The following is a 19,116-nucleotide window of genomic DNA, read 5'->3' as shown; positions in this document are numbered from 1 at the left end:
GCGCAGTTTAATAAATAAAACCATAAACAGAACAATAAATCAATGGGTAACAAAACCCTTTCACACACCAGCATAACATGCACAAGCACTACAATAAACAATTCCGGACAAGGACATGGGGGAACAGAGGGTTAAATACACAACATGTAATGATGGAATTGAAACCAGGTGTGTGTGAAGACAAGACAAAAGAAATTGAAAAATTAAAAGTGGATCGATGATGGCTAGAAGACCGGTGACGCCGACCACCAAACACCGCCCGAACAAGGAGAGGAACCAACTTCGGCAGAAGTTGTGACAGTACCCCCCCCCACCTTGACGCGTGGCTCCAGCAGCGCACTGACACCGGCCTCGGGGGCAACCCGGAGGGCGAGGCGCAGGGCGATCCGGACGAAGACGGTGGAACTCCTGCAGCATTGAAGGGTCCGACCGGAACCTAGCACCTTTCCTCCGGACCGTACCCCTCCCACTCCACGAGATACTGAAGGTCCCTCACCCGACGCCTTGAATCCAGTATGGAACGAACAGAGTACGCCGGATCCCCCTCGATGTCCAGAAGGGGCGGAGGAACCTCCCACACCTCAGACTCCTGGAGCGGACCAGCCACCACCAGCCTGAGGAGAGACACATGGAACGAGGGGTTAATACGGTAATCGGGGGGGAGCTGTAAACTATAACAAACCTTGTTCACTCTCCTCAGGACTTTAAATGGCCCCACAAACTGCGAACCCAGGTTCCGGCAGGGCAGGCGGAGGGGCAGGTTTCCTGTCAAGAGCCAGACCCGGTCCCCCGGTGCGAACACCGGGGCCTCACTGCGGTGATGGTCTGTGTTCTCTTTTTGGCGCAGCACAGCCCGCTGAAGGTGAACATGGGCAGCGCGCCTGAACCAGTCGTCCACCGCAGGACCCTCGGTCTGACTCTGATGCCAAGGCACCAGAACCGGCTGGTACCCCAGTACACACTGGAAGGGAGAGAGGTTAGTGGAGGAGTGGCGAAGCGAGTTCTGTGCCATCTCAGCCCAGGGCACGAACGCCACCCACTCCCCCGGCTGGTCCTGGCAATAGGACCGCAGAAACCTGCCCACATCCTGGTTTACTTTCTCCACCTGTCCATTACTCTCGGGGTGAAACCCTGAAGTAAGGCTGATTGAGACCCCCAGACGTTCCATGAACGCCTTCCAGACCCTAGACGTGAGCTGGGGACCTTGATCAGACACTATATCCTCAGGCACCCGGTAGTGCCGGAAGATGTGCATAAACAAGGCCTCCGCAGTCTGTAGGGCCATAGGGAGACCGGGCAGAGGGAGGAGACGACAGAACTTTGAGAACCGATCCACAACGACCAGGATCGCTGTGTTACCCTGTGAGGAGGGAAGATTGGTAAGAAAATCCACCGACAGGTGCGACCAAGGCCGTTGTGGAACGGGTAAGGGGTGTAGCTTCCCTCTGGGCAGGTGCCTAGGAGCCTTACTCTGGGCCCACACCGAGCAGGAGGAAACATAAACCCTCACGTCCTTTTCCAAGGTAGGCCACCAGTACCTCCCGTTCAAACAGCGCACTGTCTGACCGATCCCAGGATGACCAGAGGAGGGTGACGTGTGGGCCCAATAGATCAACCGGTCATGAACAGCAGACGGGACGTACAGACGCCCAGCGGGACACTGGACGGGAGTGGGCTCTGCGCGTAACACCTGCTCAATGTCTGCGTCCAGCTCCCACACTACCGGCGCCACCAGGCAGGATGCGGGGAGTATGGGAGTGGGATCCATGGGCCGCTCCTCTGTGTCATACAGCCGGGACAATGCGTCTGCTTTCACGTTCTGGGAGCCTGGTCTGTAGGAAAGGGTGAACACAAAACGGGTGAAAAACATGGCCCACCTTGCCTGGCGAGGGTTCAGTCTCCTTGCTGCCCGGATGTACTCCAGATTGCGGTGGTCAGTCCAGATGAGAAAAGGGTGTTTAGCCCCCTCAAGCCAATGTCTCCACGCCTTCAAGGCCTTGACGACAGCCAACAGCTCCCGGTCCACCACGTCATAGTTTCGCTCCGCCGGGATGAGCTTCTTCGAGAAGAAGGCACAGGGGTGGAGCTTCGGTGGTGTACCCGAGTGCTGAGAGAGCACAGCTCCTATCCCAGCCACAGACACGTCCACCTCCACTATGAACACCAAAGAGGGATCCGGGTGGGTCAGCACGGGAGCCGAGGTAAACAGAGCCCTCAGGTGACTAAAAGCCCTGCCCGCCTCAGCTGACCACTGCAAACGTACCGGACCCCCTTCAGCAGTGAGGTAGTGGGAACCGCTACCTGACCAAAACCCCGGATAAACCTCCGGTAGTAGTTGGCAAACCCTAAGAGCCACTGCACCTCCTTTACCGTGGTGGGAGTCGGCCAATTACGCACGGTTGAAATGCGGTCACTCTCCATCTCCACCCCTGAGGTGGAAATACGATACCCTAGGAAGGAGACAGACTGCTGGAAGAACAGGCACTTCTCAGCCTTGACATACAGGTTATGCTCCAACAGGCGAGCAAGCACCCTACGCACCAGGGACACATGCTCGGCGCGTGTAGCGGAGTATATCAGAATGTCATCAATATACACCACTACACCCTGCCTGTTCAGGTCCCTGAAAATCTTGTCTACAAAGGCTTGGAAGACTGATGGCGCATTCATCAACCCATACGGCATGACGAGGTACTCATAGTGCCCTGAGGTGGTACTGAAAGCCGTCTTCCACTCGTCTCCCTCCCGGATACGCACCAAGTTGTAAGCGCTCCTGAGATCTAGTTTGGTGAAGAAGCGCGACCCGTGCATTGACTCAATCGCTGTGGCTATGAGTGGTAGCGGCTAAGTATACCTCAGGCGCAGACCTCCCTCCTTCTTCTTCACAAAAAAGAAACTCGAGGAGGCGGGTGAAGTGGAGGACCGAATGTACCCCTGAAGCAGGGATTTGGAGACATATGTTTCCATAGCCTCCGTCTCCTCCTGTGAGAGGGGTGAGAGGGGATACACGTGACTCCTGGGAAGTGCAGCGTCTACCAGGAGATTTATCACACAATCGCCCCGTCGATGTGGTGGTAATTGAGTCGCCTTCTTTTTGGAGAAGGCGAGAGCCAAATTGGCATATTCAGGGGGAATGTGCGCGGTGGAGACCTGGTCTGGACTTTCCACCATAGTAGCACCAACGAAAACCCCTAAACACTTCCCTGTGCACTCTCGCGACCACCCTGTGAGAGCCCTCTGTGGCCAAGAAACAGTGGGGTTATGACAAGCTAACCAGGGTAGGCCTAGCACCACGGGAAATGCAGGAGAGTCAATAAGGAAGAGACTAATTCTCTCTTTTTGACCCCCCTGCGTCACCATGCCCAGAGGAGCGGTGGCCTCCCTAATCAACCCTAATGGTCGACTATCTAAGGCATGAACGGGGAAGGGCACAGCCACGGGAACAATGGGGATCCCTAAACTATGGGCAAACGATCTATCTATAAAATTCCCAGCCACGCCTGAATCGATGAGTGCCTTATGCTGGGAATGCGGGGAAAACTCAGGAAAACTGATATAAAAAAAACATATGTGCAACAGAGGGCTCTGGGTGAGAATGGTGCCGGCTCACCTGGGGTGATGCCAGAGTGCCCTGCCAGCTGCCTCGATAACCAGAGGAACCAACCTGGCACCGACCGGCAGTGTGACCTCTGCGGCCACAGATGGTGCACGAGCTGGAACCCCCTCCGGTCTCCCTGCGCACCGCCCCTCCCAGCTCCATGGGTATCGGAGAAGGGGTGCGGGGGGATGGAACCAACAGACCCAGATCTGAATGTCTGCGGGTAGCCAGCAGGTTATCCAGCCGGATGGACAATGGTGGTGTCTCTGCAGGCCAACTCCCGACGGACGTCCTCGCGCAGACTGCAGCGATAATGGACGATCAGGTCCCTGTCGTTCCATTCCGCGCCGGCAGCCAGGGTCCAAAACTCCAGGTTGAACTCCTGGGCGCTCCTCGCCCCTGCCTCAGATGGAAGAGGCGTTCACCCGCCGCTCTATCTTCGGGCTGGTGGTCGAAGACTGCCCGGAATTGGCGGGTGAACTCCTCAAACTGGTCCAACGCCGCATCTCTCTCTCTCCACACGGTGTTGGCCCACTCCAGGGCTTTCCTGGTGAGGCACGAGACGAGGGCGGACACCCTTTCACGGCCCGAAGGACCCGGGTGGACGGTTGCCAGGTATAAGTCCAGTTGCAACAGGAACCCCTGGCAGTTTGCAGCCATCCCATCGTATTCCTGGGGAAGAGAGAGACGAATCCCACTGGGACCAGGAGAAGGAGGGGCGCGTAGTGGAGACCCCGGTTGTGCTGGAGGGGGCGCTGGGACAACTCCCTGTCTCTCCCAGTGGTCCATTGTCTGGACAACGCGGTCCATGGCGGTGCCAAGATGGTGGAGCATTGCTGCGTGCTCCCGGACGCGCTCCTCCACCCCTAGCCCCGGGGTACCTGCTCCTGCTGACTCCATAACTTTGGTCCGGAATTCTGTAGGGGGTGCGTACTGGCGGCAGAGAAGTCAGGCGCAGGAGAGCAAAAACTGATTTACAATGGCGCAGTTTAATAAATAAAACCACTGTAAACAGAACAATAAATCAATGGGTAACAAAACCCGTCACACACCAGCATAACGTGCACAAGCACTACAATAAACAATTCCGGACAAGGACATGGGGGGAACAGAGGGTTAAATACACAACATGTAATGATGTGCTTCCGGGTTTGGAGCGAGTATTCGTGCTGCACTTCGCTCCGCAGGTAATATTACATTTCATTACATTACAACGGTTTGATTTGTTTGATCTGAGCAATTTTTTAGCTAGCTACATAGCTGTCTTTGTATCAAAGATAATTGTGTAATTTAGAGTAATTTAGAGTAATTATCGAGGTTAGCTAGCCAGCTATTTTCGTCCTCCGTGACGCCGTTCTCCAAAACTTAGTAAACACTGCTAGCTAGCCAACTTCTACCGACTAGCACCACTGTAGAAACTAATACATTACAACGGAACAATTTGATTAGAGTAGTGTTAGCTAGCTACATAGTTGTCTTTGTCATAGTTTGATAATTGTGTAGTTTAGAGTAATTATCGAGGTTACCTAGCCAGCAACACTTTCAAACAAAGTCAACAACGCAGCCACTGCTAGCTAGCCTACTTCACCAGCAGCAGTACTGTATCATTTTAGTCAATAAGATTTTTGCAACGTAAGCTTAACTTTCTGAACATTCGAGACGTGTAGTCCACTTGTCATTCCAATCTCCTTTGCATTAGCGTAGCCTCTTCTGTAGCCTGTCAACTATGTGTCTGTCTATCCCTGTTCTCTCCCCTCTGCACAGGCCATACAAACGCTTCACACCGCGTGGCCGCTGCCACTCAAACCTGGTGGTCCCAGCGCGCACGACCCACATGGAGTTCCAGGTCTCCGGCAGCCTCTGGAACTGCCGGTCTGCGGCCAACAAGGCAGAGTTCATCTCAGCCTATGCTACCCTCCAGTCCCTCGACTTCTTGGCGCTGACGGAAACATGGATTACCACAGATAACACTGCTACTCCTACTGCTCTCTCCTCGTCTGCCCACGTGTTCTCGCATACCCCGAGAGCATCTGGCCAGCGGGGTGGTGACACTGGAATCCTCATCTCTCCCAAGTGGACTTTCTCTCTTTCTCCCCTGACCCATCTGTCTATCGCCTCCTTTGAATTCCATGCTGTCACAGTTACCAGCCCTTTCAAGCTTAACATCCTTATCATTTATCGCCCTCCAGGTTCCCTTGGAGAGTTCATCAATGAGCTTGACGCCTCACAGTTCTGGGTGACTTTAACCTCCCCACGTCTACCTTTGACTCATTCCTCTCTGCCTCCTTCTTTCCACTCCTCTCCTCTTTTGACCTCACCCTCTCACCTTCCCCCCTACTCACAAGGCAGGCAATACGCTTGACCTCATCTTTACTAGATGCTGTTCTTCCACTAATCTCATTGCAACTCCCCTCCAAGTCTCCGACCACTACCTTGTATCCTTTTCCCTCTCGCTCTCCTCCAACACTTCTCACTCTGCCCCTACTCGGATGGTATTGCGCCGTCGCAACCTTCGCTCTCTCTCTCCCGCTACTCTCTCCTCTTCCATCCTATCATCTCTTCCCTCTGCTCAAACCTGCTCAAACCTTCTCCAACCAATCTCCTGATTCTGCCTCCTCAACCCTCCTCTCCTCCCTTTCTGCATCCTTTGACTCTCTATGTCCCCTATCCTCCAGGCCGGCTCGGTCCTCCCCTCCTGCTCCTTGGCTCGACGACTCATTGCGAGCTCACAGAACAGGGCTCCGGGCAGCCGAGCGGAAATGGAGGAAAACTCGCCTCCCTGCGGACCTGGCATCCTTTCACTCCCTCCTCTCTACATTTTCCTCTTCTGTTTCTGCTGCTAAAGCTACTTTCTACCACTCTAAATTCCAAGCATCTGCCTCTAACACTAGGAAGCTCTTTGCCACCTTCTCCTCCCTCCTGAATCCTCCTCCCCCTCCCCCCTCCTCCCTCTCTGCGGATTACTTCGTCAACCATTTTGAAAAGAAGGTCGACGACATCCGATCCTCGTTTGTTAACTTGTTATGGATAGGGGGCAGTATTTTCACGGCCGGATAAAAAACGTACCCGATTTAATCTGGTTATTACACCTGCCCAGAAACTAGAATATGCATATAATTAGCTTTGGATAGGAAACACTCCAAAGTTTCTAAAACTGTTTGAATGGTGTCTGTGTATAACAGAACTCAAATGGCAGGCCAAAACCTGAGAAGATTCTGTACAGGAAGTACCCTGTCTGACCATTTCTTGGCCTTCTTTGTCATCTCTATCCAAAACAAAGGATCTCTGCTGTTACGTGACACTTTCTAAGGCTCCCATAGGCTCTCAGAAGGCGCCAGAACGTTGAATGATGACTCTGCTGTCCATGGCTGAAAAACAGTAGCGCATTTGGTAAGTGGTCGATCTGAGAACAATGAGACAGGCGCGCGCGTGCACATGAAGAGTCCATTTTAGATTTTGAGTCTTTGAACGGAAAGGACGTCTCCCGGTCGGAATATTATCGCTTTTTTACGAGAAAAATCGCATAAAAATTGATTTTAAACAGCGTTTGACATGCTTCGAAGTACGGTAATGGAATATTTAGATTTTTTTTTGTCACGATACGCGTCTGCGCGTCACCCTTCGTCACCCTTCGGATAGTGTCTTGAACGCACGAACAAAACGCCGCTATTTGGATATAACTAGGGATTATTTGGAACCAAACCAACATTTGTTGTTGAAGTAGAAGTCCTGGGAGTGCATTCTGACGAAGAACAGCAAAGGTAATCCAATTTTTCTTATAGTAAATCTGAGTTTGGTGAGTACCAAACTTGGTGGGTGTCAAATTAGCTAGCCCGTGATGGCGAGCTATCTACTCAGAATATTGCAAAATGTGCTTTCACCGAAAAGCTATTTTAAAATCGGACACCGCGATTGCATAAAGGAGTTCTGTATCTATAATTCTTAAAATAATTGTTGTGTTTTTTGTGAATGTTTATCGTGAGTAATATAGTAAATTCACCGGAAGTGTTCGGTGGGAATGCTAGTTCTGAATGTCACATGCTAATGTAAAAAGCTGTTTTTTGATATAAATATGAACTTGATTGAACAAAACATGCATGTATTGTATAACATAATGTCCTAGTAGTGTCATCTGATGAAGATCATCAAAGATTAGTGCTGCATTTAGCTGTCTTCTGGGTTTTTGTGACATTATATGCTAGCTTGAAAAATGGGTGTCTGATTATTTCTGGCTGGGTAATCTGCTGACATAATCTAATGTTTTGCTTTCGTTGTAAAGCCTTTTTGAAATCGGACAGTGTGGTTAGATAAAGGAGAGTCTTGTCTTTAAAATGGTGTAAAATAGTCATATGTTTGAAAAATGGAAGTTTTCGGATTTTCGAGGAGTTTGGATATTGGAGTGGTATTCCGCTAGCGGAACGTCTAGATGTAAGAGGTTAAGTCAAACGACACCGCTGGTCCTGCTCACACTGCCCTACCCTGTGCTTTGACCTCTTTCTCCCCTCTCTCTCCAGATGAAATCTCGCGTCTTGTGACGACCGGCCGCCCAACAACCTGCCCGCTTGACCCTATCCTCTCTTCTCCAGACCATTTCCGGAAACCTCCTCCCTTACCTCACCTCGCTCATCAACTCATCCTTGACCGCTGGCTATGTCCCTTACGTCTTCAATAGAGCGAGAGTTGCACCCCTTCTGAAAAAACCTACACTCGATCCCTCCAATGTCAACAACTACAGACCAGTATCCCTTCTTTCTTTTCTCTCCAACTCTTGAACGTGCCGTCCTTGGCCAGCTCTCTTGCTATCTCTCTCAGAATGACCTTCTTGATCCAAATCAATCAGGTTTCAAGACTGGTCACTCAACTGAGACTGCTCTTCTCTGTGTCACGGAGGCTCTCCGCACTGCTAAATCTAACTCTCTCTCCTCTGCTCTCATCCTTCTAGACCTATCTGCTGCCTTTGATACTGTGAACCACCAGATCCTCCTCTCCACCCTCTCCAAGTTGGGCATCTCCGGCGCGGCCCACGCTTGGATTGCGTCGTTCCTGACAGGTCGCTCCTACCAGGTGGCGTGGCGAGAATCTGTCTCCGCACCACGTGCTCTCACCACTGGTGTCCCCCAGGGCTCTGTTCTAGGCCCTCTCCTATTCTCGCTATACACCAAGTCACTTGGCTCTGTCATATCCTCACATGGTCTCTCCTATCATTGCTATGCAGAAGACACACAATTAATCTTCTCCTTTCCCCCTTCTGATAACCAGGTGGCGAATCGCATGTCTGGCAGACATATCAGTGTGGATGACGGATCACCACCTCAAGCTGAACCTCGGCAAGACGGAGCTGCTCTTCCTCCCGGGGAAGGACTGCCCGTTCCATGATCTCGCCATCACGGTTGACAACTCCATTGTGTCCTCCTCCCAGAGTGCTAAGAACCTTGGCGTGACCCTGGACAACACCCTGTCGTTCTCCACTAACATCAAGGCGGTGACCCGATCCTGTAGGTTCATGCTTTACAACATTCGCAGAGTACGACCCTGCCTCACACAGGAAGCGGCGCAGGTCCTAATCCAGGCACTTGTCATCTCCCGTCTGGATTACTGCAACTCGCTGTTGGCTGGGCTCCCTGCCTGTGCCATTAAACCCCTACAACTCATCCAGAACGCCGCAGCCCGTCTGGTGTTCAACCTTCCCAAGTTCTCTCACGTCAACCCGCTCCTCCGCTCTCTCCACTGGCTTCCAGTTGAAGCTAGCATCCGCTACAAGACCATGGTGCTTGCCTACGGAGCCGCGAGGGGAACGGCACCTCCGTACCTTCAGGCTCTGATCAGTCCCTACACCCAAACGAGGGCACTGTGCTCATTCGCCGCTGGCCTGCTGGCCCCCCGACCTCTGAGGAAGCACAGTTTCCGCTCAGCCCAGTCAAAACTGTTCGCTGCTCTGGCACCCCTATGGTGGAACAAGCTCCCTCACGACGCCAGGACAGCGGAGTCAATCACCACCTTCCGGAGACACCTGAAACCCCACCTCTTTAAGGAATACCTGGGATAGGATAAAGTAATCCTTCTAATCCCCCCCCCCCTAAAAGATTTAGATGCACTATTGTAAAGTGGTTGTTCCACTGGATATCATAAGGTGAATGCACCAATTTGTAAGTCGCTCTGGATAAGAGCGTCTGCTAAATGACTTAAATGTAAATGTAAATATAAACCAGGTGTGTGTGAAGACAAGACAAAAGAAATAGAAAAATGAAAAGTGGATCGATGATGGCTAAAAGACCGGCAACGCCGACCGCCGACACCACCCGAACAAGGAGAGGAACCAACTTCGGCAGAAGTCGTGACAGTCGGACCGCGGAGTGAAGGAAAAGCAGCCAACAAGTGCTCAGCATTTGTGGGAACACCTTAAAGACTCCTTAAAGACATTCCAGGTGAAGCTGGTTGAGAGAATGCCAAGAGTGTGCAAAGCTGTCATCAAGGCAAAGGGTGGCTATTTGAAGAATCTCAAATATAAAATATATTTTGATTTGTTTAACACTTTTTGGTTACTACATGATTCCATATGTGTTATTTAATGGTTTTGATGTCTTCACTATTATTCTACAATGTAGAAAATAGCAAGAAATTAAGAAAAACCCTTGAATGAGTAGGTGTTCTAAGGATTTTGACCGGTAGTGTACATACAGTATTTTTATTTAACTTTGATTTACTAGGCAAGTCAATTAAGAACAAATTCTTATATACAATGACTGCCTACCAAGAGGCGAAAGGCCTCCTGCAGGGAATGGGGGATTACAAATAAAAATGTAGGACAAAACACACATCACGACAAGAGCAACACCACAACACTACATAAAGAGTCCTAAGACAACAACACAGCATGGCAGCAACACATGACAACACACCATGTTAGCAACACAACATGACAACAATACAGAAGCAACACAACATGGCAGCAGCACAACATGGTAGCAGCACAAACATTGTACAAACATTGTTAGGCACAGACAGCAGCACAAAGGGCAAGAAGGTAGAGACAACAATAGATCACGAGATGCAGCCACAAGTGTCAGTAAAGGTGTCCATGATTGAGTCTTTGAATGTAGAGATGGAGATAAAACTGTCCAGTTTGAGTGTTTTTTTTGCAGCTCATTCCAGTTGCTAGATGCAGCGAACTGAAAAGAGAAGCGACCCAGGGATGTGTGTGCTTTGAGGACATTTAACAGAATGTGACTGGCAGAACGGTGTTGTATATGGAGGATGAGAGTTGTAGTAGGTATCTCAGATAGGAGGGCGTGAGGCCTAAGAAGGTTTTATAAATAATCATCCACCAGTGGGTCTTGTGTCGGGTATTCAGAGATGGCCAGTTTACAGAGGGGTATAGAGTGCAGTGATGTATCCTATAAGGAGCATTGGTGGATAATCTGATGGCCGAATGGTAAAGAACATCTAGCTGCTCGAAAGCACCCTTACCTGCCAATCTATAAATTACATCTCTGTAATGTAGCATGGGTAGAATAGTCATCTGAATCAGGGTTAGTTTGGCAGCTGGAGTGAAAGAGGTGCGATTACGATAGAGGAAACCAAGTCTATATGCAACCTTAGCCTGCAGCTTGGATATATGCTGAGAGAAGGACAGTGTACCATTTATCCATACTCCCAAGTACTTGTGTGAGGTTACTACCTCAAGCTCTGAACCCTCAGAGGTAGTAATCACACCGGTGGTGGGCATTCTTCTTACCGAATCACGTGACCTTTGTTTTGGAGGTGTTCAGAACAAGGTTAAGGGCAGAGAAAATTTGTTGAACACTAAGAAAGCTTTGTTGAGCGCTTCCTACTGTCTGAGCTATGTTGTTGATGTAAATTGATTAGAGTGTGGGGCCTAGGATCTAGCCTTGGGGTACTCCCTTGGTGACAGGCAGTGGCTGAGCCAGTCCGTTGAGTATTGACACTTTTGTCCCAACACTTTTGATAAACAAGGCAAGATAGAAATTGGGTCTATAACCGTTACGATCAGCTTGATCGCCCCCTTTAAATAAAGGATGCACCGTGGCTGCCTTCCAAGCACTAGGAGCCTCCCCAGAGAGGAGAGACAGGCTCGGCAATGGTAGGGGCTGCAACCTTAAAGAAGCAAAGTTCTAAACCATCTGACCCAGATGTTTTTTGGGGTCAAGTTTATGGAGCTCTTTTAGCACCTCAGACTCAGGGACTGCCTGCAGGGAGAAGCTGTGTAGCGGGGCAGGGGAAAAAGAGGGAGGAGCATCAGGGCTAGTAGCATTAGAAGCAATGGGAGAAGAGGAAGTGTTGGACAGGCAAGGAGGCATTGCTGAGTCAAATAGGAATCCTGACTTGAAGTGACGATTAAAGAGCTCAGCCATACGCTCCTTGTCAGTAACAACCATATCATCAACATTAAGGGACATGGGCAGCTGTGAAGAGGAGGGTTTATTCTCCAGGTCTTTCACCGTTTTCCAGATCTTCTTGGGTTAGATCCACAGAGAGAGAACTGCTCCTTAAAGTACAGTAACTAACGTTGGCCTTCCGGATAACCTGAGTGCACTTATTTCCTATTTGCCTGAACTTATTTCCCATTTGCCAGTCAGCCTAAGTATTTGTGTGCCGAGCCTTTCGACAAATGGTGTTCTTGAGGTAGAGTAACTCTGCCAGATCACGGTTGAACAAAGAACTGAACCTGTTTTTAATTCTCATTTTCTTTATGGGGGCATGCTAGTTAACAATACTACTGAAAATATTAAAAAAGAAGGTCCAAGCATCTTCGACAAAGGGAATCAAGCTGATTCTTACGAGGTGAGCACACCACCCACTGCTTCCGAGTATATTTCTTGCTAATGTTCAGTCTTTGGATAACAAAGTTGATGAGCTCAGAGCATTAACATCTGCTAATCACGTGTATGTGACCAATACAATTTGATTTGAACACCCAGCAACAGTCAACAAAGAGCTATTTGAAAGATGAATGCTTAAAATCAGCAAATCAAATTGTTTGGGGACAGACTTGGTGGAGAGCACTGAAAGTGTTCCTTGGTAAAGATTGCCACTCCACCACATTTGGAAGATCTGTCCTGCAGAAAAAGGTTATAACCAGAAACGTTCAAATCCGTGTTTTAGAACACTCATTCTTAACCACGTCTCAGTAATGACCAACACATCTGGATTAGAGCTGTGAACCCAGACTTTCAATTGATCCATTTCAGGTAATAAGCTTCTAGTGTTAACTTGAAGAAAACCCAAGGTTTTCCGAGGGCAGAAATCACTGAAGCCGAAATCTGAGAACAAGTCAGAATTTGGGCTAGCAACAGTAGACAGGTCAGAGCGTACATGCACATTTCCAGATATCATCAGCAGTAATACAATTTGGGCATGGCAGAGAGGGAGAGCTTTTCTGTGTTGATTTTTTTATGGCATTTGACTGTGCATCAGATGGCAACAAGATTATACTGTACAGCTATTTCATCAGGTAACATGAATACACAGCCGGTGAGAGTGGGTTAGAATGGAAGGCCAAGAGTCATACTGTAGGAACTGAATGTCCAGAGGTTTTCAGTGTTAGTCATCATTTCCTCTGACATGATACATCAGGCCCCTGGCTAGTCACTGACCATACGCACACTCACTAGACTATATATACAAACCATATACACACTCACACACACTACATTGACACTCCCACACAAAACCCACACACATACACTACATACGCCTACACACACATAACACACACACTCAGACCGACACAAGACAAACACACATGTAAACATATTACACACACATTTTCACACTCATCATTTGCTGCTGCTGCTGCTACTCTGTCCTTTATTTTACTCTTATTAATATCTATCCTGATCATGTGCATAAGCTCTAATATGCATATGGATGTTTTGAATTAATCATCACCTGAGAAAGCACTGTCCATTTCGTTGTTAGGCTTTGAAACAACATCCACAATGACCATGTTTTACACTCAGTTTCAACCTGCTGTTGAAGTTCTTTCTTCAAATTGATTAGCCTTCAGTGAGGTGAGTTTTAAAAGTACTGTACACCTACTGTTTTGTTGATGAGTGTTTGATGGGACTTTCAACTGCATTTGCATTGATGTCAGAGTGGTTAGAGTGACAATAGAAAACTGAGTTCCAGCCCATTAGGACCTGATGGTAGTTAGCAAGTTGGGTACTACAAAAGCATGCCCAGAGTGCATAAAAGGATATTACAGTGACTCACCGGTCACGTGGAATTTTACTGCGGTCATGACTCATGACTGCAGGTGTGGCAGTAATATGGTCACCGCGACAGCCTGATGCCTAGTCACTATACCTTCATGTACATACTGTGTCTACCTAAAATAACTCATACCTTTTGTGGAGGCTAATTTCTGTATTACCAAATGAGGAGAAACAAACTTCACACACCAGTCAGAGTTATACTTAAACTACATTTATAATAATAAGAGCTTTGCAATAGCATTGACTTTCAATGATGCACCATTTCTAATGAACCACTGAAAAGTGACAACACAAAAGTACAAAGATCTTTTATAGCCAAGATACACCCCTCTCAACCTATATGACGAACAACAGGTACATAGAATGGTTACAAGGTTAAGATTTGTATGAAAGGTATCTATAATACATAGCAGACAGCAACTGCTGTGTCAACAGTTTTCATTGTAAAGACCAGTGTCTGGTCCTCCTACTCCAAACTGGAACGTCTCTCCCTGGTACGGTATAGAACAGAACCATTAACTCATGTTCTCTGGAATGCTCTTTAGGCTTTATTACCCAAAGACATCGTAAATCTCCTCTGTCAGTGCTATCTCATAGAGGCCCTCCTCAGTAGAACACACACACACACACAATAGTTAACAGAATTCTGTCGAATAAAACAACCATTATAATGCAATACAAGCATTATAACAATCTTGCAATTTCCACGACACTTTGCACAGTGGCATTTAAGTTTCTCACTTATGGGGTGTATTTGCAAATACAATACTGCAGTATTTACTATATTTTAAAAAGTGTACTGTTTTTGCGGCCATTACTGTAGTATTTACTACAGTGTTTTTTGTGTGGATAATACAGTAGTATTTACTGTAGTATTCTACAGCAGTGTTTCCAAACCCCGGTTGTCGAGTACCCCCAACAGCACATTTTTTTATTGCAACCATGGACAAGGACTCCTGATTCAACTTGTCAATTAATCATCAAGCCCTCAATGAGCTTAATGAGGTGTGTTTGACCAGGGCTACAACAAAAATGTGTACTGTTGGGATTACTGGAGGACCAGGGTTGGGAAACACTGTTCTACCATATACTGACATTCTATAATAAAAGTTCTACACATGATCGAGGGATACTAAGTACTGTAGTATTCGATAGTAAACTGTAGTATTTTTTTCATGTGGGTACATCTCCTTATTTTCCCCGCTCCATTTTGTCTTCAGGATGGCCATAGCCAAGTACATCCCGTGTCTGGGGGTGTTGCTGTGTGTACGTAGACGTGACCTGCGCTCCGCCGACAGCAGCTTCATGTCCACCAGACGCTCCACTGTCACCAGCCAGACCTCCGACATCAGCGATCGCTTACGCCGCACCAGCACCGTCAAGTCCCGCCTCTCCTCCGCCTCCGACAGCGAATCGGTACGGAGAAATATGTCCTGATACTTGTATGTGTCTGTTTGTCTGTCCAGGTGTCTGTCTGATGGTTATGTAATGGTCCTTCTCCCAGGGCTGGACAGATACTGAGGCTGACCTCTCCAGTATGGGCTCCAGGCCGGCTAGCCGCCAGGTGTCCTGTGATATCAGCAAGGACACAACCGAGCTCCCAGCCCTCAAGCCTTACAGCTCCTCCAGCTTCAACTCCAAGATGAAGAGCCACGACTCTGGCATTTTTGAGAAGGTAACTAACACATCAGGGCAAGGTCAAGTCAAGCGGCAAGTCTACTCTCTGTTCCCTTCCGCATGTTTGACAATGTTCTGAATGCATGGAAGATATTTTGGGCTCTAAAGGCAGAACGGTGTGAATGGTTGTCTAACACAGTAGAGGTCAGTAAGAGTCAACATCAAGTTTAAAAAAAATAAATCTCACCTCACTTTCACTTATGTGTTATAACCCTGAAGTATAGAAATAAATCACACAGAGATGTAGCTTCGGCTTCAAGTCACTTGTAATGAGTGACCTGGGAAGCCCCATGCGCCCCTATATGAATTCCTAGGTATAACCAATCAAACTCAGATCAGACATCAGACAATAGAGCACACAGATCATATTATCAACGTTTAGATAAATGAATAGCATATTACTTACTGGTATACATTATGATTCTGTATTATTATTTTGTTATTATTAAGACACTTTTAATTCTATCACATGCTCTACTCCCAACATCAATACACGTTAATCTCACCAATGGTGCCTAATATTCAGTGCCTCAACCTGAGAAACACCTAATCAAACAGTAACACCCTTGAATACAGCTGCACCAATCTGTCTTTACTGTAATGCAATAAGACTAGGCAAGAACTAAGTCCAAATTTCCATCAGAAAGGATTTCTCTCTAATCCGCCACAAATCTAAATTCTAAGCTGTTGGCCTTTATAAAATATTGAATTTGGCCTTTACTACTATAGCCCATAGAAAAGTGTTAAATAACACATAAATGGCAAAAAGAAATCGTAAGTAATAAGGTTTTGAAGTGTATGTCCTATATCTAGGAGATATAAGAAAGCCCAGGAAATATTTAACCCCTTTTTTTTGTTGGCACAAAACTATTTCCATACTTCCATTCATTTGTATGGGTTACCTTTAGTTTGTAGCCCAAATGTTTTGGATGCTACAGACAAAAGTTGGCACATCAGCGTTACCAACTTCAGACGAGCCCTGTAGGGCTTGTGGGGATCGTAGAACAAAACGGCGAACACCACCATGTTTGTGAGAGTCTCCCCTTTCAATAGAGTGGTCATATTAGTAGGCCAAACCGCTCAGATGCTACAGACGTTTTCGTGTGAATACAGATTTTCGTGATGTCTTCTGGTCTGACAAACAGCGCTGTAGCTCTGCCATTTTCCACAGCAGATGCGGAAGGGCGACATAGGAGGATGTGTTGGATTGAGACGCAGCCCGTGCAAAAAAAAAAACAGCTATCTAACTTAAACTGATGGATTTTGATGGGATTTTTTATAATGTTTCTTAGATTGACACACCGGTCCGTCAATAGACATTAGGGGGTTAATTAAACCATATTTTGGCTTGGAATGCACCCCTGGATATGTGTGAGCCAATTGCATGGCTCCTAAACTAATCTGGCACCTCATTACAGACAGGATGTTACAATGGATCAACTGAAAATCACTCCAGGGAAGAAGCTCTAGGAGGGCTTTGCAGTACCATAGACATCTAATTGAATTATGAAATGTTTGAAGTCTGTTTTCATCTTATGGTGTCTTTCAGTGTTATCATTTAAAATGTGATGGCATCTGTTAAGGCAGGGTTTTACTAACTGTGGAATAATGTACCTCCATGGGGCACAGTCTTCGTAGAGGCAATCTGTATCGGAGGATTAGAATCCATTTGATAAATTCATGAGTATATAGTAGACATTTCTGTAAAGCGGGTATATAGATATATGATGGGTGTTATCAGGGTTCATGACTAAGAAAAGTTGTCTTTAAAATGCCTCAAAAAATGTCTTTACAACATATTGTTATAAAATGATGATACAATTATTGATAGAGATTCGATCTCACTGTTAATTAACTGTCCCCCTTTGGTGCATTTGCCCTTGTTCACCCACTCTGAAAAGTAAAATCAGTTTTAGCTGTCTTTCATCTGGGTTGGAGCCGCAGTATTACAGTATTCAGAGGTTTGACCCCCCAAGGCACTTAGGGCTAGATTCTATCAGATCCGCGCGCTAGCCAACATCCACATATCAGTTGATGTGTTGGAGGTGGAGCCGTGTTAGAGCCGTCACAAGCGGCTCCTTGCGTTTCCTTATCGCAGACACTGCCGTTGGATGCAGTGTCCATGACAAGGTAACGAAGCCACAGCCGACTTTATACACTCAAACACTCAAATGCGTGATGTTCTATTGTCTACACTTTGATTAGACTGATAGGCTATAAACCCCTTCCCCCCCATCCAAATTCACACGACAACATGCATTAGTCTGTCATTATTTCTATCATCGATAGAGCCTACACTTTCTATCTCCCATTTGAACTTCTAATGCGGTAGGAATAAAAAGGAAGGAAGGGAGTGGTTGACACCCCAGAGCAACTGCTCATCGATTTGTCAGCGCCATACCGCAGTTGCACCTAAAATACCGCCAAAACATCCGCTGAGTGGATGTCGGCCAATGCTGGTTTATGCTCGATCTGAACTATGCATGAGAGCACCAGCTGTTCCGGACTACTGTGTGATCACAGTCACCGAAGCCCTTTTCTGCAGTCAAATTACCTTGTGGCCTCATGGGTGAAACATTATTAATATTTTTCATAATTTCATAATTAATAAACATTCTCTCAAAAAAGCTGCTGAAAATCCGGTGTTTCAATGTCAAACGGTTTTGTTATATTTCAGTCTTCTGAGATGTGTATTATTGGGATGCAAACTCAAAATGTAATACATTCAACTCTATATCTGGTACAGGTGTCTTCTTTTTTTAAAGCCCATAACCATGTGTCTGAGGTGTTTTGTTTTGTTTCAAAATAAATTTGTTTAAGACTACCAAGAAATACTCTGTGTGACCCTGTTTTAGCCCACTGCAGTAAAAAGTTAAACAGGTTAACATTCACAAGGCCACAGAGCCAGACGGATTACCAGTGTCTTCACTGATATTTTCAACCTCTCCCTGACCGTCTGTAATGCCTACATGTTTCAAGCAGACCACCATAGTCAATGTGCCCAAAAACACCAAGGTAACCTTTCTAAATGACTATCACCCCATAGCACAAGCATCTGTAGCCATGAAAGGCTTTGAAAGGCTGGTGATGGCTCACATCAACGCCATCATCCCAGACATTCTGGACCCACTCCAATTCGCATACCTCCCCAACAGATCCACAGACGACACAATCTCCATTGCACTCCACACTGCCCTTCCCACCTTTACAAACACCTATGTGAGAATGCTATTCATTGACTACAGCTCAGCGTTCAACACCATTGTGCCCTCCAAGCTCATCACTAAAATATGGACCCTGGGATTAAACACCTCCCTCTGCAATGGATCCTGGACTTCCTGACGGGCCGCCCCCAGGTGGTGAGGGTAGGCAACAACACATTTACCATGGTGACCCTCAACACAGGGGCCCCTCAGGGGTGCGTGCTTAGTCCCCTCCTGTACTCCGTTTACCCACAACTGCATGGCCGCACATGACTCCAATACAATCATTGTTTACACACGACACAACGGTGGTAGGCCTGATCACCGATGACGATGAGACAGCCTACAGGGAGGAGGTCAGAGACCTGGCAGTGTGGTGCCAGGACAACAACCTCTTCCACAT

General features: G+C 47.4%; 1 protein-coding gene across 2 annotated transcripts in view; it reads left to right on the top strand.

Moving 5' to 3' along the window:
* opn4a (opsin 4a (melanopsin)) overlaps positions 1-19,116 on the top strand; it is an 87,771-nt gene that overhangs the window by 52,986 nt on the left and 15,669 nt on the right. For both annotated transcript variants that reach the window (NM_001279057.1, XM_014201341.1), the window contains 2 exon segments: positions 15,054-15,249; positions 15,338-15,508. In NM_001279057.1, coding sequence (NP_001265986.1) covers positions 15,054-15,249; positions 15,338-15,508 — 367 coding nt within the window.

Source organism: Salmo salar, chromosome ssa01, assembly GCF_905237065.1.
Source record: "Salmo salar chromosome ssa01, Ssal_v3.1, whole genome shotgun sequence".
NCBI classification, from domain to species: Eukaryota; Metazoa; Chordata; class Actinopteri; order Salmoniformes; family Salmonidae; genus Salmo; species Salmo salar.
The sequence above is the reverse complement of the archived record's forward strand: the minus strand, read 5'-3'. Positions and strand labels throughout refer to the sequence as shown.